The following is a 27,466-nucleotide window of genomic DNA, read 5'->3' as shown; positions in this document are numbered from 1 at the left end:
ATGATGGGCTACCGGGGAACAGTGGGAGCAGTGGGCTAACTGCCTTGTTCAGGGGCAGAAAGATTTTTACCTTGTCAGCTCAGGGATTCAATCCAGCAACCTTTCAGTTACTGGCCCAACGCTCTAACCACTAGGCTACCTGCCTCCCCAAAAAGAGATTGTATTTGAAAATAACAATAATTTCATACCTTGATTACATTGAGACAAGATCACAAACCTCTTTTTATTTGTGGGAATACTTGGAAACAGATTTTCTAAAATAAACAAATTTTTAGCTGAATTCCTGTTAGCAATAAGGGAATTGAGGAGTGAAAGGTCACAAACATTCTGAGAATATGTTGTTATATAACTCAGCACAGCAGCCCTATCCTGAAGAGACAATACTTGTAGGCTCCTACTCTTCAAAACAGGCCCAATCTTAAAATGTCAGGGTAAGTTAGTGTAAGGGCCTCTGAAGATTGCCATCTAAAATCACAATCCGATAGCTAGCTCCTTTACAGTGATTCAGCTGGCTGCCCTGAACACAATCTGAGGGAAACAGAGAGGGGGGCTGAGGCTCTAAATATGAGCCCAGTGATTCAGAATGTTTCAATAGCAGAAAGACAGTCACACTGCAGTGTTGAGGTCCATAATGTACAGCTGAGGCCAGCACTTTAGAGAGAGTAAGTGAGGTCATAGCCAAGAACAATAACGTTTGTGGCAGTGGAACTGTTTGGGCGTTTGGGCAGCCTGAGGTTGGGTTCATGTGGGTTTTGGTTTCTTAACCCGGCTCATTGTTAGACTGTACAACATGGGCTCCATGCCAGACAAAGCCGCTGAGAAGACTGCCCAAACGGTAAGTAGGATGAGAAGGATGTGTGTGATGACTTGTGTGGGTAATTTTGTGGAATGGTGCGTTGTCAGAGGAATTAACACACGAAGAGAGGCTTGTGTTAGGAAAGACTATTGGATAAAGACTGAGGATAATGTGTGATTATGATGAAGTTGGACTGTTGATTTGATATGTGCTAGACAGGGATGTTTGATATGTGCTAGACAGGGATGTTTGATATGTGCTAGACAGGGATGTTTGATGTGTGCTAGACAGGGATGTTTGATGTGTGCTAGACAGGGATGTTTGATNGGATGTTTGATGTGTGCTAGACAGGGATGTTTGATATGTGCTAGACAGGGATGTTTGATGTGTGCTAGACAGGGATGTTTGATGTGTGCTAGACAAGGATGTTTGATGTGTGCTAGACAGGGATGTTTGACGTGTGCTGAACAAGGATGTTTGAAATGGGCTGAACAGGGATGCTTCATATGGGCTAGACAGAAATGTTTGATATGGGCTAGACAGAAATGTTTGATATGGGTTAGACAGGGATGTTTGATATGGGCTAGACAGGGATGTTTGATATGGGCTGAACAGGGATGTTTGATATGGGTTAGACAGGGATGCTTGATATGGGCTGAACAGGGATGTTTGATATGGGCTGAACAGGGATGTTTGATATGGGTTAGACAGGGATGTTTGATATGGGCTGAACAGGGATGTTTGATATGGGTTAGACAGGGATGCTTGATATGGGCTGAACAGGGATGTTTGATATGTAGCTCCACTCACCACTGTCCCTGTCCCGACGCTGGCTGTGGAGGCATGCAGCTGCAGCGATCTTCATCTCCAGCTGTTTGCGCTTGGTGGCATCTGCCGGCATGGGGTCGCTGTAGTGGGGCCGGAGGCGGCACTCGCGCTGGGCCCTCACCGACTCGGCCGGCTCATAGGCTGCGTCTGAGCTGGAGCGCCTGCAGCCCAGGCCAGAGTTAAGCTGATTGGAGAAACACACCAGTCAATCAACTGTACATGTCATCTGCTATTGGCTGAAAGAGGCATGGTCAGTGTTGATAGAGAGAGGGAGACAGAGAGAGAGATGTAAGCATCATGTGAGAGGCTATAGGAAGTGGGTTCACTATATCATACACTCGGGGGCCTGAGAGAGCATTCTCTGTAGCATAGCCCCTGTTAATGGTGCCATCATGGGCTGAATTGCAACAGATATTAATCCATTCTGAACCTGGTTGGTTTGACAAACGAAATGGTGTTTAATATCCTAAGACACAGACTGTACTTTAAACATGACAGCTTTGACTCTGAGAGGTGCTCAATGTTGCATGTACTCAGACCGATAGACAGACCGACAGACCAAGGGCACATATCTGTATCTGTTTCCTTCTCGGAATTACTTGGGAAGCCTTGGAATGGAATACGAATTCTAGGGAATAAGAATGCAAGGGAAACCTTTGAGGTTGTAGAAAATATCCAAAATAGCAGAGACAACAGGACAAGTCTATCCTTTTTAGATAAACAATGGAATTTCCCAACAACACATAACAGCCTGACACAATGGCACCAATGCTAGGTGCTGTTCAAGAATGGATTGGGTGGATTGCGTTGGTGTCTGTCAAATTATTCATGGTGGGCTTCATTATGGAACTATGGATCAGGTGAAATGTCATCAGACTGACTCGTAACCGCTGAACCCTCACCCCTGACCCCTCAACTCTCTACAGACGCACATTCAGCATCATTAGGCGATTGACAGCATTGAGTGATAGCAGCTCATTGATTGACAGATCATCATTGATTGGCCCCCAAACTGCTAATGTCTAGATTCTGTGGTTCCTGGCATCAGCTTGATAAACAACAGATAGCTGCAGACCATTACATGATAAACAACATTGCTGTGGATAAAAGGCCATTGGGGTAAGTTTTCATATTCAAACAAAACGAGGATGGGAAATAAGACACATAGCTAAGGCTCTAGTATCGCACAGAACAATTAATGACGCAGTTCGATGCAGGTACTAATGAATTGCGGTTGGCCATTGCTGGAAACATGCACAGCCATTCTCCATGCATTTAATAAACAGTGCATGCAACAGCAACAATGACTATGAGCAAAAAACAATGGTGGCATATACAACGTTAGCATTCGTTCTCACCTATAGCATCCTTCCTCATACAAAATACATGACGGCCATAAACCCAACGACCCTGGCTATCGATGCTGCTGCTGTAACCTCAACCCCAGCAGAGGCTAAGACGTGATGCTCGGATTATAGCAGAAATTAACACAATGCACCGACAGCTACTGACGGACGGCTAGCGTCTGGGTAGCTGCGTTGTTTCACACAGAGAGGACCAGACAGACAGCCGAGCCAGCAGAGCAGCACAGCACAAAGATTAGATGAAGAAGCCCAGTTAGTTACCACCATGAACCTGCTCTTYAATCCTCCCTCTCTGCTGACTCCTGTTCCCAGGCAGATGCAGAGCTGAGCTGGGAGGAAGACGCTGAGACTGAGGCTGGAGCTGCATGCCTGCATGCCTGCAGTTGTCAGAGGCTCATCACATACCTCTGCCTGCCTGCCTGGCTGTGAATGTGTGTGTGTATGTGTGTGTGTGTGTGTGTGTGTGTGTGTGTGTGTGTGTGTGTGGTGTGTGTGTGTGTGTGTGTGTGTGGTCCTCCTGCCTGCCTGGATACGCAATCCCTCTGTTCTGTTCTTCCCTAACCATCCTCACATTCCCCTGTCTGTGTGCGTGCTTCAGCCCACTGCTATCCCCAGCATGTTGAGTGAGTGAGAGACAGAAAGAGAGAGAGAGAGAGAGAGAGAGGGAGAGAGAGAGAGAGATTCTCCTTACACATTCTGCAGCTAGTTCCTCTCCTGCTCCTCCTGCTACAGGCTTGTCGCAAGACTCCGCTCCGCAGGCCGTCGTGGTTGTCATGGAAACAGCAGAGGAGTGACAGTCCGGTGGGGGAGCGGTGATGTCAGTGCTTTCGTCCTGGTCACCTGACAGCCTGACGGGGGCCTCCGCCGCTGCAATCTCTGCACTGCAGCTGGAGACAGAGAAAGACAGGGGGGGAATTGGGAAAAAAGAGAGGAGAGAGAGAGAAAGGATAGAGAGAAAGAAAGAGGGAGTGAGGGGAAAAGATGAGGGGTGTTAGAGACGGCAGAATGGCAGAGGATAGAATTATGATTCCTGGCACCTCTCTCCTCTCCTCCCACCATCCAAATCATTCAGTTTCATCAGACCTCCCCCCCTCCTCCTCCCTTCCCTCTCTCCCCCTCCTTCCTCCTCCTCTCCACCCCTCCAGGGACCTCTCCCCCTCCTCTCCTTCTTCTCTCGCCAGCAGAGGGGCTCTTGGCGCATCAATTCCCATTAACACCTGAACTCCTGGACCACAGGGCAGGATGGCAAGATGCTGCCTCCCATCACTCTACATGCATCACACATCTGCCTCTGGTTCCTTTGTGTGCCGACCAGCCATGCTCCGAGCATGTGTCAGCCGTGTGTGTGCGCACCCAGGGACATTGCCTGCTCCTGAGCTCTCTCCACATAGACATGCATGTATGTGGGCATGGATACACACATACGCACACATGCACACACACACAGACAGTATGAGCTAGCTGCTGAATGAACATTACAACAGATCAGTCTGCCTGCCACAATCATGGTGTCCGTTCACGTCACATTGTGATTGACTGCACTATACAGACAACGGAGAAGAAAAATCACAATATCCTTCCCAAAGCTCCATTTAAATGTATCTCTCCTGGCAAGAAAATAGCCCAGCTATTTGGCCAGGGATGTAAACTGTACCCTAGCAATTTGCAATATTCTACATTTTATTTATTTCCGTCAATCATCGGTGTGAAAGTCATTATTTACATCATGTTTGTGTATTTCAGGGATGGGCAATTTTGACGGAACTCATGAGGGGCCGCAGTGGCTCGTGGGTCTGTGTACCCACATTCATACCCACTCCACTCCTTGCAAGCAAAACATTTTAGCGGCCCCCCTCGTGACAGTGAAGAGGGGAAAAAATATGTTTTAAAGTAAATTCCTTGCAATTCTACACATTTTCCCACAGGGCGTAGAGAAAATGTTGCCGTTTTAAGCAAGTTTGCTGCAATTCTACACATTTTGCCATGGGGTGGAGAGAAAAATTTGCAGTTTTACAGCTAATTTCCTGCAATTCTACACATTTTGCCATGGGGTGGAGAGAAAAATGTGCAGTTTTACAGCTAATTTCCTGCAATTCTACACATTTTGCCATGGGGTGGAGAGAAATGTTTGAATGTTTAAATGTTTTTAATATGATAACTGATGATAAATGGGCCCCAGGCCGGTCGGTAATTCGAACATGCTTACTACAAGTTTAGATACAATGCCTTCGGAAAGTATTCAGACCTTGACTTTTTCCACATTTCGTTACTTTACAGCCATATTCTAAAATAATTAAATCGTTTTTATAAATGTTTTATTTATTTATCATCAATCTACACACAATAGCCCATAATGACATAGCAAAAACAGGATTTTAGACAGTTTTGCTAATTTATATATATATACAGTGGGGAGAACAAGTATTTGATACACTGCCGATTTTGCAGGTTTTCCTACTTACAAAGCATGTAGAGGTCTGTAATTTTTATCATAGGTACACTTCAAACCTGTGAAGAGACGGAATCTAAAACAAAAATCAGAAAATCACATTGTATGATTTTTTAAGTAATTAATTTGCATTTATTGCAAGACTAAGTATTTGATCACCTTCCCAACCAGTAAGAATTCGACTCTCACAGACCCTGTTAGTTTTTTCTTTAAGAAGCCCTCCTGTTCTCCACTCATTACCTGTATTAACTGCACCTGTTTGAACTCGTTACCTGTATAAAAGACACTGTCCACACACTCAATCAACAGACTCCAACCTCTCCACAATGGCCAAGACAGAGAGCTGTGTAAGGACATCAGGGATAAAATTGTAGACCTGCACAAGGCTGGGATGGGCTACAGAACATAGGCAACCAGCTTGGTGAGAAGGCAAACAACTGTTGGCGCAATTATTAGAAAATGGAAGAAGTTCAGATGACGGTCAATCATCCTCGGTCTGGGGCTCCCATGCAAGATCTCACCTCGTGGGCATCAATGATCATGAGGAAGGTGAGGGATCACCCAGAACTACACGGCAGGACCTGTCAATGACCTGAAGAGAGCTGGGACCCCAGTCTCAAGAAACCATTAGTAACACACTATGCCGTCATGGTTAAATACTTGCAGCGCGCAAGGTCCCCCTGCTCAAGCCAGGGCATGTCCAGGCCCGTCTGAAGTTTGCCAATGACCATCTGATATCCAGAGGAAAGAATGGGAGAAGGTCATGTGGTCTGATGAGACAAAAATTGAGCTTTTGGTCTAACCTCCAAACTCGACGTGTTTGGAGGAAAGAAGAAGGATGAGTACCAACCCCAAGAACACCATCCCAACCATGAAAGCATGGAGGTGGAAACATCATTCCTTTGGGGATGCTTTTCTGCAAAGGGGACAGGACCGAACTGCACCGTATTGAGGGGAAGGAATGGATGGGGGCATGTATTGGCGAGATCCTTAGCCAACAACCTCTTCCTCCGTTAAGGAGCATTGATAGATGGCGTCGGCTGGGTGCCTTCCCAGCATGAACGACCCGAAACACACAGCCGGGAAGACTGGACTGGCTCCGTAAGAAGCATCTCAAGGTCCTGGAGTGGCTAGCGAGTCTCCAGACTGAACCCAATTAGAAAATCTTTGGAGGGCGCTGAAAGTCGTATTGCCAGCGACAGCCCCGAAACCTGAAGGAATCTGGAGAAGGTCTGTATGGAGGAGTGGGACAAAATCCCTGCTGCAGTGTGTGCAAACCTGGTCAAGAATTCCAGGAAACGTATGATCTCTGTAATTGCAAACAAAGGTTTCTGTACCAAATATTAAGTTCTGCTTTTCTGATGTATCAAATACTTATGTCATGCAATAAAATGCAAATTAATTACTTAAAAATCATACAATGTGATTTTCTGGATTTTTGTTTTAGATTCCGTGTCTCACAGTTGAAGTGTACCTATGATAAATATTACAGACCTCTACATGCTTTGTAAGTAGGAAAACCTGCAAAATCGGCAGTGTATCAAATACTTGTTCTCCCCACTGTATATATTTAAAAAATGAATCGCATTTAATGTATCACATTTAATTAAGTATTCAGACCCTTTACTTAGTACTTTGTTGAAGCACCTTTGGTAGCGATTCCAGCCTCGAGTCTTCTTGGGTATGACGCTACAATCTTGGCACACATGTATTTGGGGAGTTTCTCCCATTCATCTCTGCAGATCCTCTCAAGCTCTGTCAGGTTGGACGGGGAGCGTTGCTGCACAGGTGTTTTCAGGTCTCTCCAGGGATGTTCGATCGGGTTCAAGTCCGGGCTCTGGCTGGGACACTCAAGGACATTCAGAAACTTGTCCCAATGCCACTCCTGCGTTGTCTTGGCTGTGTGCTTAGGGTCGTTGTCCTGTTGGAAGGTGAACCTTCGCCCCAGTCTCAGGTCCTGAGTGCTCTGGAGCAGGTTTTCATCAAGGATCTCTCTGTACTTTGCTCCGTTCATCTTTGCTTAGATCCTGAATAGTCTCCCAGTACCTGCCACTGAAAAATATCCCCACAGCATGATGCTGCCACCACCATGCTTCACCGAAGGATGGTGCCAGGATTCCTCCAGACGTGACGCTTGGCATTCAGTCCAAAGAGTTCAATCTTGGTTTCATCAGACCAGAGAATCTTGTTTCTCATGGTCTGAGAGTCTTTAGGTGCCTTTTGGCAAACTCCAAGCGGGCTGTCATGTGAGGAGTGAGTCAGTCTGGTCACTCTACCATGAAGGCCTGATGGTGGAGTGCTGCAGAGATGGTTGTCCTTCCGGAAGGTTCTCCCATCTCCACAGAGGAACTCTGGAGCTCTGTCAGAGTGACCATCGGGTTCTTGGTTACCTCCCTGRCCAAGGGCCTTCTCCCCCAATTGCTCAGTTCGGCCAGGAGGCCAGCTCTAGGAAGAGTGGTTCAAAACTTCTTCCATTTAAGAATGATGTAGACCACTGTGTTCTCAGGGACAATCAAGTAATTTAAACATCTCAAGGATGATCAATTGAAACAGGATGCACCTGAGCTCAATATCGAGTCTCATAACAAAGGGTTTACTGAATACTTATGTAAATTAGGTATTTCTGTTTTGCAAACAAACCTAAAAACCTGTTTTTGCTTTGTCATTATGGGGTATTGTGTGTAGATTGCTGAGTTTTTATTTAATCMATTTTAGAATAAGGCTGTAACGTAACAAAATTTGGAAAAAGTCAAGGGGTCTGAATACTTTCCGAAGGCACTGTAGCTAGCCTAATTTACCAATCTAAAAAATATTTGCTGACATGTGCCAATTGATTGACTGCTGATGCATAACCACATTTCTAAATTGCGCCTTGTGTAATCTATTATTCTAATTCTAATTCTCAACAGAATGTTGAGACCCCGACTGAGTCCCCTCCATTTAAAAAAAATAATATTTCTATATTATTATTGGTCTACAAAAGGGGGGCCGCAGGCCGCCAGTTGCCCATCTGTGGTGCATTTGCTTTGTCTTGTTATCTCACATCACGGCCCTACACTATTCCACAAACCCTGTCTCTCTAGCCTCATTTAACCTGCTGTACTGCCATCTATCTCTGGTCTGTCATGTAGAATAACATCTACTCTGTGAATTTGCATAATTTGTCCTCTTAATTGGTAGTTACACAACTCTGTGGTGTCCCTGTCTGAAGCCTCCCTCTCTAACTCAGAAAATCATCGCAGAAGGATTTGATGACAGGCACGAAGTTCGAAATTGAACAAACCCATCGTAGTTTAACCATGCCTGACAAGAATAGGCCCCCGAGAACGGTTCTCATCCGCTTCCTACGATCTACAGCCCGGGACAAGGTACTTAAAGCGGCGAAAGAAACGGGTGGTGTTCAGTGGGAAGACAGCCGGCTGTCTTTTTTCCTGGACCTGTCCAAGGAACTGGCAATGAAGAGGAAGAAGTTTGCAACGGCAAATAACCAACTACACGCGAAGAAGGTCAGGCATACACTGACATTCCCAGCGACCCTGCTCTTTACTTGGAAGGGATTATTTTCAAGGACAATGTGGAGGCAGAGAGATTCTTGCTGGAGCAAGGTGTTTAGCCCAGATAAAGAAGACGAGACAAGGTACAGCCTATGTGTTTGTGGGACTCTGGGGAGTGTTGCTACAGTAATTTAGCCTTTCAAGCGCCTCACGGCCCATAAGGAATTTTGAGTTGAGACCGCAGGTTATCTTTTGCAGCTTCAAAGACAGTTCTGTGATGATTGACTCATCGAGAAGCAWCGTTACGTTCCTAGTTGCTTTGTTTTATATTGGGATTGGTTTTCTAAGTTTATTTACACTGTTTTATTGTACAGCAGGAGCATATATAATGTTATATAATGATGTTCATTAGAGTTGTCACGAGTGTTAAATGGGACACTTCACGCTCACAGGCTATAACTACTCAGTGCAAATATGGCTAATGGTTATGTAAACATAATCTCTTGGAATATAAATGGTTGTAAATGTAACCAAGAAGAGGAAAATGATTTTGACATATTTAAAATCCAAACAGGCAGATATTGTGTTCATACAGGAATCACATTTAACAGAWACAGAGGCACTGAAATTTAGAGCGGACTGGGTTGCAGAAGTTTATCATTGCTCATTTAATTCCAAACAAAATGATTACTCTGATTATTGCTTATTTAATTCCAGACAAAATGATTACTCTGATTAGTAAGGGTGATTACTCTGATTAACAAAAAACGTAATTTTGAAGCAACACTCTGATGAATTTGGCAGGCTTATCTGCATTGAGGCTCTTATAAATGGGATTAAGGTAGTGTTATGCAACATAAAACAAGGAGGACCCAGATTATGAGGTCAACTGTACTGGGAAATATGGAGGGGCAGATCGTCCTTGCTGGAGACTTTAACCAAGTAATGGACAATATGATTGATAGAAGTAAATGTACAAGTAACTCCACGCCAAAGGATAGACTTGCAATACATATGCTAGTAGAAGATATGGGCCTTTAAAGACATATGGAGATTAGTCCATCCTAATGATAGAGAACGTACTTTCTTCTCTCACTGTCATAACACACTCCAGAATAGATTTGTTCTTGATATCTAATTTCATGGTTAATAATGTGATTGATTGCAAGATTGGGCCCATTGCCCTCACAGATCATGCTATAGTAGTGTTACATGTTGATATAAACTCCGAAAATGTGACGAAGGGTAGATTTAGACTCAACACCATTCTATTACAAGATGAGGTATTTACCCAATCACAAGCAGATGATCTTAGATCCTTTTTTGAAATCAACATAGGGTCAACTGAAAAGGTTTCCACGGTATGGGAAACCTCTAAAGCATTTATTTGAGGGAAAATAATAGCACATGCGTTCAAAAAGAAGAGAGAAGGGTCTGAAGCAGTAAAAAGATTAGAATCGGAGATATGTGGCCTGGAAAGGGATTTGGCAAGACATTTCACAGATAGCACATTTCAAACGGCCTGCAAATAGAAATTTCAGTTGCATGAAATGTATTAAAAAAGGCAGAATATGCACTGTTTAGATTTAGAACCAGTTTTATGAGGGAGGTGAGAAGACAGGCAGGCTACTAGCAAGACAACAGAAAATGCAGAACACTTCTAATGTAATTCCATTAATAAAGGGCAATAAGATGGAGACCTCATTGAAAGAGATAAACAGTGTGTTTCAATGTTTTTATGAAAATTGATATTCATCCTCCTATTCAGCGAGCCCCATARWTATGGATACTTTTTTGTCTGGTATAGAATTACCTAGATTATCAGATGGCCAGGTAGAGGACCTGCACTATACTATAACAGAAGAGGAGATTAGAGCCGCCATTTTATCTATGAAAGCAAGGAAATCACCTGGTCTGGATGGCCTTCCTGTAGAATATTATAAAAGTATATTGACATTCTTGTTACTGTATTGACAGTGGTTTACCAGGAGGCATTTAAAAATGGCTCCCTTCCAGACACCTTTAATGGGGCTTTGATATCGCTGTTTCCTAAAAAGGATAGAGATACTACAGAACCTGGGAATGTTAGAGCTATCAGCCTTTTTAATGTGGATTGTAAGATTCTTACTATGGCCGTTGTGATACGCTTAGAGAAGGAACTACCTAATATTATAGTGAACAAGTAAGATTTATTAAGAACAGAACCTCAACTGATAATATGAGGAGGCTCTTACATCTCATGTGGTTAAACCGCTCAAATATAGTTCCTACCGCTGCTGTCTCCTTAGATAGTGAGAAGGCATTTGATAGGGTATAGCGGGCTTTTCTCTTAAGAACCCTAGAAATATTTGGTTTGGGACCAGACTTTTGTAAATGGATAGGGGTCCTCTATTCCAATCTTAAAGCAACAGTACTTACGAATGGAATTATGTCTCCTTTTTTTGTCTTTCTAGAGGCACAAGGCAGGGTTGCTCACTCTCCCCTCTCCTGTTTACCATCATCTTAGAGCCTATTGCGACAATGATAAGAACAGATCCAGAAATTAGGGGTGTACACGGAGGAGGAAAATAACACAAGCTGCTTATGGATGCAGATTATATTCTACTGCTGGTCTCTGATCCTCTTCAGTCTGTACCACAATTACTTACGTCATATTCTAGTATGTCAGGCTACAAAATTAATTGGAATTAGTCGGAAGCAATGCCAATTAATACCATATGTTACTCTGGAACCACTACCCCATTTAATTTCAAATGGGTTCCTACTGGGATGACATTTTTGGTTATTAAGGTGAGCTCAAATTTGGAGAAAGTGATAGGACTAAATTTTGAGCAACTACTAGTCAAGATTAAAATAAATTGAAACAAATTGTATTGGTCACATGAAATGCTTACTGACAAGCCCTTAACCAACAATGCAGTTTAAAAAATATGAATAAGAATAAGAAATAAAAGGAACAAGTAATTAAAGAGCAGCAGTAAAATAACAATAGCGAGACTATATACCGTGGGGAGAACAAGTATTTGATACACTGTCGATTTTGCAGGTTTTCCTACAAAGCATGTAGAGGTCTGTCATTTTTTATCATAGGTACACTTCAACTGTGGGAGACGGAATCTAAAACAAAAATYCAGAAAATCACATTGTATGATTTTTAAGTAATTCATTTGCATTCGGTTCTGTGTCATACAAACTAAAATGTTGGTATCATAGAATCGGACAGGGAGAGGTTGAAAATGTCAGTGAAGACACTTGCCAGTTGATCAGCGCATGCTCGCAGTACACGCACTGGTAATCCATCTGGCCCTGTGGCCTGGTGAATGTTGACCTGTTTAAAGGTCTTACTCACATTGGCTGCGGAGAGCGTGATCACACAGTTGTCCGGAACAGCTGGTGCTCTCATGCATGTTTCATTGTTATTTACCTCGAAGCAAGCATAGAAGTAGTTTAGCTCATCTGGTATGCTCATGTCACTGGGCAGCTCTCGGCTGTGCTTCCCTTTGTAGTCTGTAATGGTTCGCAATCACTGCCACATCCGACGAGCGTCGGAGCCGATGTAGTACAATTCGATCTTAGTCCTATATTGATGCTTGCCTGTTTGATGGTTCGTCGGAGGGCATAGCGGGATTTCTTATAAGCTTCCGGGTTAGAGTCCCGCTCCTTGAAAGCGGCAGCTCTAGCTTTAGCTCAGTGCAGATGTTGTCTGTAATCCATGGCTTCTGGTTGGGGTATGTACGTACGGTCACTGTGGGGATGACATCATCGATGCACTTATTGATGAAGCCAATGACTGATGTGGTGTCCTCCTCAATGTCATCGGARGAWTCCYGGAACATATTCCAGTCTGTGCTAGCAAAACAGTCCTGTAGCTTAGCATCTGCTTCATCTGACCACTTTTTTATTGACCGAGTCACTGGTGCTTCCTGCTTTAATTTTTGCTTGTAAGCAGGAAACAGGAGGATAGAATTATGGTCAGATTTGCCAAATGRAGGGCGAGGGAGAGCTTTGTACGTGGAGTAAAGGTGGTCTAGAGTTTTCTTCCCTCTGGTTGTACATTTAACATGCTGATAGAAATAAAAATGGATTTAAGTTTCCCTGCATTAAAGTCCCCTGCCACTAGGAGCGCCGGCTCCTGATGAGCGTTTTCCTGTTTGCTTATGGCAGAATACAGCTCTTTGAATGCGGTCTTAGTGCCAGCATTGGTCTGTGGTGGTATGTAGACAGCTACGAAAAATACAGATGAAAACTCTCTAGGTAGATAGTGTGGTCTACAGCTTATCATGAGATACTCTACCTCCGGCGAGCAAAACCTTGAGACTTCGTATGTTGTTTACATATATACATAGTCCGCCCCCCCCCCTTGTCTTACCAGACGCCACTGTTTTATCCTGCCAATACAGCGTATAATCAGCCAGCTGTATGTTGATAATGTCGTCGTTCAGCCACGACTCCGTGATGCATAAGATATTATAGATTTTAATGTCCCGTTGGTAGTTTAATCTTCCTCGTAGGTCATCGATTTTATTTGCCAATGATTGCATGTTAGCTAGTAGAACAGAAGGCAGTGGGAGTTYATTTGATCACCTTCAAATTCYCAGAAGGCAGCTTGACCTCCGTCCTATTTTTCTCCATCTTCTCTTCACGCACATGACGGSGATTTGGGCCTGTTCCCAGGAAAGCAGTATGTTGTTCATGTCAGGGTCGTTGGACTCGTTAAAGGGAAAAAAGCTTCTGCCAGTTCGCGGTGAGCAATCGCTGTTCTGATGTCCAGAAGGAGGAGGAGGATAGAACTCGTGGGGATTGACACTCACGCCCTGTTGTAAATCAAGAGAGAAGAGACGGAGAAGATCCAGGCCTGTGCTCTCCAAATTCACCAAAGGACTGTGCTTTGTCTCAACAGACCTTTATTTACCGCTGAAACTCTAACACGTTCAAAAGCAAATACTGGAACAATATTTCTAACGTAGAACGTGGGGAATGGTCAAAGGCGATCTACAGAACACTAATGTMATTTTGTTTGTTATTTTATGATGTCATAAAAATGTTATAAAGGAAATACTGTAACTTGGAAAGTATACCCAGTACATAGATGTGAGTTGAGCATGTAATATGAAAAATGATGAAAGTGTTTTTGTTACGAGAGGAATGTTAAGTGTCTCTGTCCCTGGCTCCCTCTCCATCTCTTCTTTAACAAGTATCCATGTTGTTATCATTCCACTAKGGACCTCTTTTTCAGCGTATTCTGTCTCCAGTCAATAACCGGTGCAGAGTATGTATGTTTATCCTGTGTTCCCATTTAATTAGCTAGTAAATAAATAATTAAATCGATTTGTGTAGTACTGAATCATAAATAAGGCTTGGGTTTTTGCAAGGAGATTACAACTATTCAGAATGATGATATGATACGAGGTTATGATTAATAAGTTAACTGTTTATAGATGTGATAGGTAAAGACCTTTTAGAGTTTAATTCGGGAGATGGTAACTGTCACGCCCTRGCCTTAGTATTCTTTGTTTTTTGTAATATTTTGGTTAGGTCAGGGTGTGACAGGGGGGATGTTTATGTGTATTTGTCTCGTCTTGGGTGGTTGTATTGTATAGGGGGTTTTGTAGAGGTTATGGGGTTGTGTTTAGTGTAGGTGTCTAGGTAAGTCTATGGTTGCCTGAATGGTTCTCAATCAGAGACAGCTGTCTTTCATTGTCTCTGATTGGGAGCCATATTTAAGACAGCCATAGGCATTAGGCTATTGTGGGTAATTGTCTATGTGTAGTGTTTAGTGTCAGCACTATTTGTTTGTATAGCTTCACGGTCGTCTGTTTGTTGTTTTTGTTCGTCTTCATAATAAATAGAAGATGTCTTTCTATCACGCTGCGCCTTGGTCCTCTATTCAAAGTTACGACGATSRTGACAGTAACTCTTTAAAAGAACCGCTCTCGTGGTGCCCCAGATCCTAATGAGTTCATTGTTACATGATTMATTTAATCGGGTAACAATCAAACATAGTTAGTTAATTACATAAATAACAGTCTTCAGATTAATGTTAAAGTCAAGTCACAACAGAATATTCCAGACCGGTATTTTAAACAATATGACAAATTAACAAAATACTTTTTGTGGGATAGGAAAAAACCCAGGATTAATATGAAGAAGGTGTGCTCACCAAGGAATGTAGGAGGCTTGGCTTTACCATATGTTAAATTGTAAAATGTATCATTTGAAATGGCTACATTTGCGAAGCATTGGGGCAAAAGGGATGCTGGCTTGGATTGGATAACATTAGAGTGTGAACTAAGTTATATTTTCACCTCTATTGATACTCTGTCACATAGTCTTATAGGGGAGAGGTTTGTTGAAACTCCCAACACAATTTTGTTACACTCAAAAGAGGTGTGGAGGACAGTACACAAGATATGTGGAATTTCACATCTAAATCCAGGATACTCATCATTGTGGCACAATCCTAGGCTACGGATAGGAAAGAAGTCTGTGTACTGGAAGCTGTGGCTAATGAAAGGAATTCATACTATAGGTGATCTGTACAATGAAGATGTTTTAATCTCATACTCAGATTTGGTACAAAAATATGATGTCGGAGACAAGGGACATTTCTGGAAATATTTACAATTGAGAGAATGTTTGTTAACCGGCTATCAACAACATCCAGGAAAGAACCCAATAGCTGAGTATTTGGAATTACCCAAACATAAAGCAGCCATTTTTTCCTCAATATTTAGTCATCTGCAGAGCAAAGACTGTAAAAACCTCAGAACAATATGGCAAATTGACCTTAAGTGTGAAATTGAGGATGATACCTGGTTGAAGWTCTTGTCTAGCTCAGGGAGGAACATAAGGGAAGCCAGGGGGAAACTTACTCAATATAAGATACTACATAGGTTTTATTGGACCCCAACAAGGCTTCATCAGATGTGGCTGACCAATAGTTCTTTGTATTGGAAATGCCAAAAAGACACTGGGACATTTTTACACGCAATATGGGAATGTACATTAGTGCTACCTTTCTGGGAGGATGTTTTGAAATAGCTGRAGGAATGGTTGAGGTTAACAATTCCAGTTTCACTGAGAATATGTCTCTTAGGCGATAGAACAGAGTTACCTAATGTAACAAATGAGGAATTTGCACTGATCACTGTTGGTATGGTTACAGCAGCTWGAGTAACGTTCATGCCACTCCTACTCTGAAACAGTGGATAGAATCAATGTTGGAGGTGGCATCTTATGAACAAATACTTGCTAGGATCACTGGTAGAAACAACAATTCTAGAAGCTGGATGCGTTTTATTTGTCATGTTTCTAAGACTGGAAGGTGATTACTTATGCTTGTGAACCCATTTAGTTCAGTATTGTAGCTTGTGAGATACTGTTTGACTGTGTGCTATGTTGGAGGATATGTCTGGAAGTCATGCTCAATGTTTGTTATGCTTTACAATGTTTATTTATTTGTTTGTTTGTTTGTGGAAAAAATGAAAAAATAAACACAAAAAAAAGAATAAAAATAAAAATACATTAAAAAAAGAGTACATTTATGCTTGATCCAAAAATGTGGTTGAAGGCTTCGCATGGAGGGTGTGATGCAATTGTGGAKTCTCTGGAGGCACGCAGAGGCCAAATCAAGCTCTGTACCGCATCACGGTGTGCCTCTCAAATGTTGTAACAATGCGGAGGGCTCCGTATAGTTTCACATTGACATGATTGGTTGACGGAAGGTGGGGGCGGTACATCCTATATAAACACGAACTCACTTCCTTGACAACTTCCTTCACAATAGCTCTGCTCTGCTAAGCGCAATAAGTATGAAAGCCCTGACGTCTGAGGAGGCCGCATCGCAGTTAATACTGTACGGYCACTTCAAACTTCAGATTGACCATACAGAGCCTTTAATATGCGCTCCTCCGGAGATCTATTCAAAATAGATCATGCTGCAGGCAGGATAGAGAAAAAAATACATGTTTAGAACTGGTAATTGATCGCATGGTGCAAGAATGAATGCAGTTAATTGATTATTGAATGTTATGACGGACATAGCTTTGTAGAGCCAAAACATACACAACCTCTGCTCAGCAAACTCGAACTCGAGAACGAACCGTTTGGGGTGCTGCAGTTCGCTATTGATATTGTGCTTATCAATCACCCTCACGGCAGTCAAGCAATGCATTCCGCCAGGAGTCGTTCACAATCTAGTCCGGTTGCGGCCACAACTAGACCTTGTTTCAAATGTACCAATAAATAATTGTATTTGTATGCCTCGTAATGAACAAATGTACATTGTTTAAAGCACTCTTTTACAAGTCTCAGTTACAAATAACAGCTCCAATAAGCCCCTTAAAGCCAATTTATGTTTGATCTGGATATGTAGTCGGAGGCTCTGTATGGAGGGGGTGACACAATTGCCGAGCATCCGGAGGCATTAAGAGGTCAAAATGAGCTCCGTACTTTGAACATGCAGCGCCTTTTATGTTGAATGACGTGAACGAKAGGCTTGTAGAATCATGAGAGTTTTGAGTTCATCGTTCGCCGGTAGGGGATCCTGCGTGCTCGACGCACGCACGCACACACACACACGCACACACCAACTGGCCTACACACTAGCAACACTCACTAGCATTTGCTAAGGTTTTGAAGTCTTTAAAATGCAACAAAGCAAACTCTTTATCTTCAGACGGTGCAGGTGCCATGGGCATAAAATGAATAATTAGGGATGTGTCCCAAATRGCACCCYATTCCCTATATAGAACATTATTCCTATATGGCTCTGGTCAAAAGTAGTGCACTATGTAGGGCAGGGGTCCCCAATTACATTCAACATAGTTACAAATAATTTGTACAGTGCAAACTGACCTCAAGAATCCCAAACAGATATAGTATTTGAAATTTCAAACCTTGATTACATTGGAATATGGTCACATATGCCACTCTGTTTGTGTGAAAATTTGTGAGAATAGATTCCTAAATTAAAATCACTCTTGAGATGATTTCCTGGTGATTTTACAGTCTTTTGTGTACCCAATAAAATCACCTGCGGGCTGAATTTGGCATGCGGGCCGCCTATTAGGGAACCCTGATGTAGGGATATTGCCAGAAAGAGGCAATAAAACCAGAGGCTGGTGCATATCCTTCCTTCCAGCTGGAATAACTTTCATTAAAACCTTTCCTTCCAAATATTACCTGTCAGCCTGTAGATGATTCATGTGGGGTAATAACACGAAACATAATTTATTAGCTCATGGACTGTGTATGATATATCACCTCTCTCTGCCTGCGGTACACTGTGATATTGAAATTAGTATATAGTCACTCCAGCCATATCATGTTTGTTCATAAGGAATCCATACTGTATATTCTAAACATGGATGGTGACTCTGTAATCTCTCTGTTAATGTCTTTATATATTAAAGGCCATGTTAGGCAAAAAACAACACACCAAAACCTAACCTGTGTATTTGTCATGAGGAGAGAGCGAGAGCAACCACATCTTAATGCACACTAAGCACACCCAAGAGCACTGTTTTAGAACTTCCCACCGTTAATAGATTCCTGCTCCACCATCCCATCAGGTGTAAACTCCAGTATTGTAATTGCCTGGTGAAAAACCCATCAGACTAGCCACAGTTCGATAGCCATCGYGATCGTAAGTCTGTATGGGACACAGACGAGYGCGAACMCAAGACTTGTTTAATGGAGCTGAGAGAAACAGAGTCGTTAAAACTAGACCCTTGGGGTGCATGCATAACAATAGAAAATGATTCATTTTGAATTACCAATTTTATACTATTACAATATTCACAAAGATCACGGCTATGTAACGGAGGTCATATTAAAACCCATTAAGAATACATTTTGTGTTAGAATATGAACATACTGTATATTAGTAAAATGTCCTACATACATGTATTAATACACTTGGTAAAAGCTACCTCRTAAATTCTAGCAATTCCTAAGCATGGGGATGAAAAACTATTAAACCTCCCTAGGTTCCTTGTCCAACATGTGTGAGGAGTGTAATATTTGAATGTACAGTACGTCACATAGCTTTCCTTTCTGGTGAACACACCACCTATATAATATATCTTACATTTACATTTACATATCTTCTGTGGTATCATGCAGTTCAGTCCGCAGTCTGTATCATCCATCATCACCTCTATAGTACTCTCTGAGAGAGGTGAGGGACACAGTGATATCTATGGGTGGGAACAAGCACAGAGGAGAACCCTGACTTTGACTGTCAGGGAGACAGCCATTTATGACATGAGAGAGAGAAGAATACAAGGCTATCCATTTCTCTCATGGTCAGCACTGACACGTACAGTCCTATAACTCTTCTCTAGTCCACTGCATCTTGTCCTGAGACATGGTTGTAGAATCCTATCCCAGTGAGCAAAACTGGTCGAAAATGTMATTTAAACAATTTTTGCCAATGAAATTAGGTGTTTTCAACCAGTAATGTTCACTGGGTATGGCTGTTAGATACCATAGGAGTCTACAGCCATSTCTCAGGGAAAGTCTATACCATGTCTGAGGCTACATGTGCCTGTCTGAGTCTAATGTTGTGTACTGGCCTGGGTGATGCCAGGTTGTAAGCCTATGAACAATGCCAAAGCAGGCTTTACGTCTCTCCTTGATTTGCCAAACCACACCAGACTGAAGTCTTCATCTGTTTAGCAAGCAGTATCACGTTTCCGGTAAGACCAAAGTGAGGCAGGGCAGGCAGGCAGGGGTCAGTAATCCAGAGTAGGGACAAAGGCCCCAGACGGCAGGAAGGCTCAGGGTCAGGGGCAGGCAGAGTGGTCAGGCAGGCTGGCTCAGAGTCAGGACAGGCAATGGTCAAAACCAGGAGGGCAAGAAAAGAGAGACTGGGGAAAAGCAGGAGCTGAGAAACAAACCACTGGTTGACTTGACAAACAAGACGAACTGGCAACAGACAAACCGAGAACACAGGTATAAGTACCCAGGGGATAATGGGGAAGATGGAAGGGGGTGGAGACAAGCACAACGACAGGTGAAACAGATCAGGGTGTGACAAACAGTGTGCCAAACCAGCTGCCATAGTGAGAGGAGGGGAAGTGTGGTGCTGCCAATCAAAGGTGCCAATCAGTTGGCTGTCCTGTGAGTATATGGATCAGACCTGGGTTCAAACGGTATTTAGCCGTCCTTGTTGGAAATAYCCTAGCGCAATGGAAACAATAGAATAGTCCCAAAAGTTCATACCCTATCCATCTGCCTGAAGACAAACCCTTAAAGTATGTGAAAGATTACAGATCCTATTTGAACCCAGGTAGGTCTGCTATGGAGATGATGTGTCAGACTGGAAATGGGAGACCCTGGCACAGCCACAACAGTCTCCTCTGGTAGCCAAACCTGTCTGATTCAACAACTGTGATTAATCAATACCAACACTAACACTATTGTCGCCCCTGCAGAAAAACACTACAGCACACTACAGCACACCCCAGCATGATGTGGGCCCAATGCGGGCTAAAATATTGGCTTTATGTAGGCTGCCAACATTGGGCCAATGAGCCTTTGCTCATTGGCTCCACGTTGGCCCCCAAGGCATTTGCCCAGTGTGGCCAGCCCATATCTGGTGAAGGCAGCACTCACTTTGTCTGAAATATGCCCATCTTTTCCCAGCAAACATGCCCAAATTTGCACGATGTGAGCCCAATGCGCGCCAAAATATTGGCCCCATGTCGGCTGCCCACATTGGGACGATGCGCTTTTTCTATTTAATAGGAATTAATTTAATACATTTATTACAGTTTAATTCAATGCATAAATTGCATTCTTTTCAAGCCTTAAATGTATTAAGGGAACATGATAGATTGTATCAGAAAGACAACAAAGTTGTTACTATCATACATGTATACTGAACACAAATATAAACGCAACATGTAAAGTGTTGGTCCCATGTTTCATGAGCTGAAATAAAAGATCCCAGAAATTTTCCATACGCATAAAAAGCTTATTTCTCTCCAATTTTGTGCACAAATTTGTTTACATCCCTGTCAGTGAGCATTTCTCCTTTGCCAAGATAATCCATCCACCTGACACGTGTGGCATATCAGGAAGCTGATTAAACAGCATGATCATTACACAGATGCACCTTGTGCTGGGGACAATAAAAGGMCACTGTAAAATGTGCAGTTTGGTGACACAACACAATGCCACAGATGTCTMAAGTTTTGAGGGAGCGTGCAATTGGCATGCTGACTGCAGGAATGTCCACCATAGCTGTTGRYAGATMATTTATTGTTAATTTCTCTACCATAAGCCGCCTCCAACATCGTTSTAGAGAATTTGGCTGTACGTCCAACTGGCCTCATAACCGCTGACCACGTGTAACCACGCCAGCCCAGGACCTCCACATCTGGCTTCTTCACCTGTGGGATTGTCTGAGACCAGCCACCCGGACAGCTGATGATACTGAGGATTCTTTCTGTCTGTAATAATGCTTTTTTGTGGGGAAAACTCATTCTGATTGACTGGGCCTGGCTTCCCAGTGGGTGGGCTTATGCCCTCCCAGGCCCACCCATGGCTGCACCTCTGCCCAATCATGTGAAATCCATAGATTAGGGCCTAATGAATATATTTAAATTGACTGATTTCCTTATACGAACTGTAACTCAGTAAAATCATTGAAATTGTTGCATGTTGCATTAATATTTCTGTTCAGTATATTTTTTACAAGAGAAAATGTTCAGTTTCTCACATATCACATGCACTTATTTAAGTATTTTTAAAGACTTCATTGGCAGTGTACAAGATAAAGAAAAATTGGGCATCACACAACAGAACACTTAAACAGTTAGAGCAAACTCAGTAACGGTTTCACAAAAAGAACTGTGTGCAAACCACGCTCCCAAATATTCTAATGAGCCCCCGCCTCTAGCTGGGCTTGGTGTGRGCTRGCCCCTGTTGGGATGGGGTGGGCTAGCCTGTGTTGGGCTGGTGTGGGCTAGCCTGTGTTTGSCTGGAGTAGGCTAGCCTGTGTTTGGCTGGAGTAGGCTAGCCWGTGTTTGGCTGGAGTAGGCTAGCCTGTGTTTGGCTGGAGTAGGCTAGCCTGTGTTGGACTTGGTGTGGGCTGGCCCGTGTTGGGCTGGTGTGGGCTAGACTGTTTTGGGCTTGTTGTGGGCTACCCCATGTCGGGCTGGTGTGGGCTTGGTGTGGGCTAGCCCGTGTTGGGCTCTGATGTGGGCTTGTTGTGGGCTAACCCGTGCCCACCTTGCCCCTACATGGGCCAATGGGGTCATGTTTGYTGGGACCCATGAGATTCAATTTAGCCATCAAAGAACTACAAGATTTCAAAACAAGCTTTTTGTCAAAAGTGTGTTTATCTTAAATAAAGACTATACAGATTGACAAACTACTAAATAAATGGATTTTCTAGTTAATGATTTCTTTACATGGCTAARGTCCAATATTGCATTTCATTTAGAATTGTACCTTTCATCTGAGTATGCATATAGCTTAGTAGGGCAAGATAACGAGTCAAACTGAGATAGATAAACAGCTCATTACTGTACAATATTGTGCAATACTGAAGCCCATTGATGATCGTATTGATCATGACAACTACCCCTAACTCCACCTTCTTACTAACCTCTTCTTGATGAGGTCCAGGGCTGATCCGATAAACCCTTCCTTCATCTTGTAAATCTTGGCTCCGTAGCTGGAGAGGTCAGTCCTGTCCAGGAGCAGGGCTGGGCAGCAGCTGGAGGGGCCCTCTGCACTCTCCCTGCGTGGAGGAGGGAAGGGGACTGAGGAGGCCCCCGGCACACTGAGCTCCACACTGGGCCTACTGACTTGGGCCTGGGTATGGTCCATGGTCCCCTCCCCCTGCGTCTGACTGGAGGGCTGGAGGGGAGAGCGAGGASTAGGGCCGGTACATATAGCCATGGTAGAGACTSTGGTCTGAATGCTGGTTGTTGGCTGGGGAGTGTGTCCGGTAAAGATGGGAGTGGCTGAGTTGATAGCACTGGCTGTGGGAGCTGGCGCAACCACCATCACCCTCTCCTCTACTCTTAAGTCTGGATGACAGGCTGGTGGTGGGGGAGCCCCAGGGGAGCTGTCACTCTGCCTGGCCTCTCCACTGCTTGTCCCCTCCCYACTCCCCATCTCTTCCATCTCTCCACTGCCTATCCTCTCACTGCTCTCCCTCTCCTCCTCCTTCAGTCCCACAGTGGGAGACTGAGAGTMTCTCCATCCCAATAGAGCTGTCTGAGTCTTACAGTCTCTGCCCGTCCCTGGGGTCTGACTGCCAGTACCAGGCTCTGGCTGTTGGTCTATTGAAGCTGTTACTGTAGTGACATTACCCTGGCTCTCTGTCTGTCCACCCTCTCCCTCTCTCTGCCTCATCCTCTTAAACTCCTCAAAGGTGGGGATGTGCAGGCGGCCCATGGGGGGTTTCTTGCGTTCGGCTATTATCTCTGCACAACTCCCAGTGACAGAGATGGACTCGGTGGTGTAGGACTTGGTCATGTCCGGGGTCTGAGGGGTCTCAGGGGAGGCGTGGAGGGTCAGGTTTGGGGTGCTGTTCTGCCGGCGGAGCTGCAGGCGTCTCAGAACCTCTTTCTTGATTTCCTCAGGGCTGGTGATGCGCCGGACACACAGGGGTTTCCCAACGTACCCCTGGTAGGACGATGAGTCCCTCTCTGAGCACMCCCCCAGGATGGGAGGGGTACTGCCTGGGGTTATCTGCGGTCGAAGAGGCTTTAGGGGTTCTGCCGCTGCCCGGGCACTCTGGAGGCGGAGCTTCTCCCTTAACCCCTTCCTGGCGGTGGTGGTAGCGTTCACCCCCCAGTCATCCACGCCGGGGAACAGCCACTGGGGGAAGAGGGGCAGCTCCTTCCTCCCCAGACCCCCCAGACGAGCATTGGGGTAGAAGGCAAGGGTCTCAGGACTGTAGCCCTGGGGCCCTGTCCCCACCGGGGGCCCATCGTACCAGTGGCTGGTGGCAGTGCAGCGGAAGATGAACTCACTGTCCATGCTGCCCCTGTGGGGKGCGCTATAGGGGGATGAGTAGAGGCCTGGTTCAGACACAGAATTACTCCAGTTCAGGTTCTCCATGCTGCGATAGAGTCTAGTCCCGCTGTCTGGGTTAATGTTCACACAGGGCCCTGCGTGGTCCGGCTCCAGGCCTAACCCTGACCCCAGCCTAGAGTCAGGCCCCCTGGGTGGGTGCTGCACACTGTTGGTGGAGCAGTAACGGAGGCCAAGATTAGTCAACAGGGCACTGCTGTTACACCGGGGCATGACGGGGCACTGGCCTGGGTAAGGAGGGTAGGGGGGTACGCTGTGGCCTCTGAAGCCAGAAAGGGGTTGGGGAAGGGGCAGGTCGGTGAGGCTGAGGCAGGGCTCCAGGTCCATGGTGAGACCAGCRGTGCAGGTGTAGCCCGCAGGGCCGTGGCCGGGGGAGCAGCCCGCGGAGGGGTAATCACATGGCGGAGGGGCCTTCACGTCCGGCATGGCTGCAGTATGAGCCACCATAATTCAGAGAGAGGCTCCGGGAAACTGGCCCTAAAGGACAGAGAGGAGACACAGGGGAATGAGCTGGGAGATGCATGCACGCACATACATACGCATGCATACACACACACACACACACACACACACACCCCTCTCTCTCTTTCCTCCTTCTCTCTCCTCTCTGCTCTCTCTCTCTCTCTCTCGTCTCTCTCCTCTCTTCTCTCTCTCTCTTCTGCTTCTCTCTCTTACTCTTCTCTCTCTCTTCTTTCTCTCTCTCTACCGTCTCGTCTTTGGTATTCTCTCTCTCTCTGTCTCTCCTCTCTGCTCTCGGCTCTCGCTCTCCTCTCTCTCTTCTTCTCTTTCCTTCCTCCTCTGCTTTTAGTTCTCTCTCTCTCTCTCGTCTCCCTCTCTCTCTCGTCTCTCTCTCTCTCCTCTTCTTCTCTTCCTCTCTCTGTCTTTGTGTCTTCTCTCTCTTCTCTCGCCCTCTGCCCTCTCTCTTCTCCCTAATCCACTGCTCCTCTCTTATTAGGTTAGAATGAGTCCGAAGCTAACTCAAGGGGGGAGTGGCAGTCTTTATTACTGTCCATATCAGCTTCATGTCTTATTTTCCTCCTCTCGGTTCTTTCATCACGGCCCAACGGATAGAGTAGAGATTAAAATAAATCCTTCTTTTATTTCATTTGCTGGCGGAGCCGAACCATATAAAAAAAAGATGTATGTGGATTTTCAATTAAGGGAAGAAACCACCGATCAGGTGACAATGAAACTTGTTTAGGAGGGGGACAGTGTTATCCACAGGCCAAAAACCACAGCATTCAATATCAGTGTTGTAGTACTCGGATCCTGTCTCCAGACCACAGATTGAGTGGTCTCTGTTCAGATAACTTTTTTGCGGGGGTCTCGGACAAGTGAGGACTCCATAATCTCCTTAGACCAGCTGAGACCAGCGTCTAATGAATAAATAAGACCATAATTAATCAGCTCCCATCAGTAAAGCATAAGAATTTCCTTTGATCGCTGGTAGAAGGAGTGGTGGGAAATTGTGTGAATAAGTTGAACGGCTCCACGTATTAGTAAGGAGTAATATTTTGTGAACGATAAATTGTATTGTTTTCTGTAGGTTTAAGACCTGTTTGGGTAGGATCATGTATAGTAGATGCCTCGATGGTCCCTCAGCATTTGACTGTGCTAAAGATCCATATTTGTTCTGAAATATCAACACAGAACAACACTGGACATTTTAACTTTTTAAACAATTTTACTAATATGTGCATTACAACAATTACAATCGATTCTTGAATTGACTGCACCTTTTCTGTCTCGGTCTTAGTCTTCTCTTGACTAAAGGCTCACTCCCTCCCGGCTTGTCTTGACTCATCTCAACCCCCCCCGCGTCTTGCGGACTCAGTTCTCACCCCCTCCCAGCTCTTGTCTTACTCATCCACCCCCTCCCGGTCTGGTCTTGTCTGACTCGGTCTCACCCCCTGCCGTTCTAGTCTTGACTTCGTCCTCACCCCCTCCCGGTTTGGTCTTGCTGACTCGGTCTCACCCCCCTCCGTCTGTCTGGTCTGACTCGGACTCGATTGCTCCGCTCGTCTTGAATCGTTTTCTCCATAGGTGGCGTCTCGAACACAACAATGACAAACATTTCAACAGAAAGCTCAACCATCAACGCTAAGTTCAAAATGTTTTTGAAAATAATTTTCTCATCTTCATCAGAAACATTTGCTTATGTACATTATGGAATTATTGGCTGTATTCTCAAGAATTATTCAACAACCCTCAGGGTCTGTCCTTCAAATTGAAATTCCTGATGAAATTGTTAGTACAGCTCAATGTCAAGAGCACTGCATGTTGTACGGTGTATGCGTGTCAAGGGTGTGTTATACTGTGTGTGTGTGTGCATGTGTGTGGGTTGTTGTGTTGTGTGCGTTTAATGGTGGTGTGTGTTTTGATGCATCAGTAATTGCGTGCATACGCAACCTCGCTGACCCCGCCACAGCTCAATCTCCCCTTGTCATTCGTACAGTCGTCTGTCAATCATCTCTCTCTTAACAGCGTGTAAAGCCTGTCCCTTTTAGCCAGCCGGGATCGCAATGTTTACCTACACGCACAGTGTTAGCCCTCGATATCCTCGCGCCTCATGCTATATAGCCAAAAGAATACTGATCGATGTAACTTGCATATACACAGAGCGTCACAGACATGGAAGGCCCCCTGCCCGACTCAATGTCGCAACATGCGCGCTAAACTCAGACTAAGCACTACCGTGCCCCGAGTAGCTGCCTTACTGCCGTTCTCCTTCGCGTGTGTGTTGCTCAGCGCATAGTGCTTACAACGCAGCCACGCCCTCGGCTACACTGCACTGCTGGCTCACCATACCTGGGAGCCCTTCCCTCAGCGGCCCTCAACCGACTCTGCCCCCTTTCCCCAACCCTTCTGCTTCAACCCAAAAACAGCACCCCCTCATACCCTCGACTTAACCCAAGCCAGGCCCTCCACTCCCGCGTGTAGTAAACAAGCCCAAACTGCCTGTGTGACTTTTAAATCTTTTTGAGCCTCCCTACTGCTCCAAACCAAAACGAGTCGAGCGACAGCACCAACACCCGAGACCCTGAACCCTCTAATCTGCTGCTCTGTAAGACTTCTCGTTCCCTTTACTGTGCTAGCCTGAGCCGAACCAATCTGCAATATACAGCCCCTGACCTATACTACTAAAGACCATACCATCGCTGTAGCAGCCTTTATCCGAAATATTAATTACCGAGGCCTCGACATAATAACCCTGCTACACGACGACTCTCTAACGATACAACTGCCACTAACCATAGCCCGATGTAGTATTCATCTCTCTTGCAAGCTACCATAAAGTAACAGTCAATCATACCTCACTCCTCTGTGAGCCCGGAGAACGAAGCAGCAGGGCCCCCCCAGCTCAATAATGACAGAGAGAAGCCAGACGACGCATAGTCCAGTAATAGGATATCCGGAGAATAGTCTTCATGTTTTCTTCTGAGGAGCACCGTACGTAATCCTCTTCCAGTGAATGGCT

General features: G+C 44.7%; 1 protein-coding gene across 1 annotated transcript in view; it reads right to left on the bottom strand.

Annotated features, from left to right (window-relative positions):
• LOC111977237 (uncharacterized) overlaps nucleotides 1-24,460 on the bottom strand; it is a 30,958-nt gene extending 6,498 nt beyond the window's left edge. The window contains exons 1-3 of the mRNA XM_024006610.3: nucleotides 22,550-24,460; nucleotides 3,680-3,875; nucleotides 1,607-1,808 (exon numbers count right to left, since the gene is read on the bottom strand). Of these exons, the coding sequence (XP_023862378.1) occupies nucleotides 1,607-1,808; nucleotides 3,680-3,875; nucleotides 22,550-24,435 (2,284 nt within the window). The 5' untranslated portion in view covers nucleotides 24,436-24,460. The remainder of the gene's footprint in view (nucleotides 1-1,606; nucleotides 1,809-3,679; nucleotides 3,876-22,549) is intronic.
• Between the last annotated feature and the right edge of the window lie 3,006 nt (nucleotides 24,461-27,466).

The sequence above is a fragment of the Salvelinus sp. IW2-2015 genome, linkage group LG2 (assembly GCF_002910315.2).
Source record: "Salvelinus sp. IW2-2015 linkage group LG2, ASM291031v2, whole genome shotgun sequence".
NCBI classification, from domain to species: domain Eukaryota; kingdom Metazoa; phylum Chordata; class Actinopteri; order Salmoniformes; family Salmonidae; genus Salvelinus; species Salvelinus sp. IW2-2015.
The sequence above is the reverse complement of the archived record's forward strand: the minus strand, read 5'-3'. Positions and strand labels throughout refer to the sequence as shown.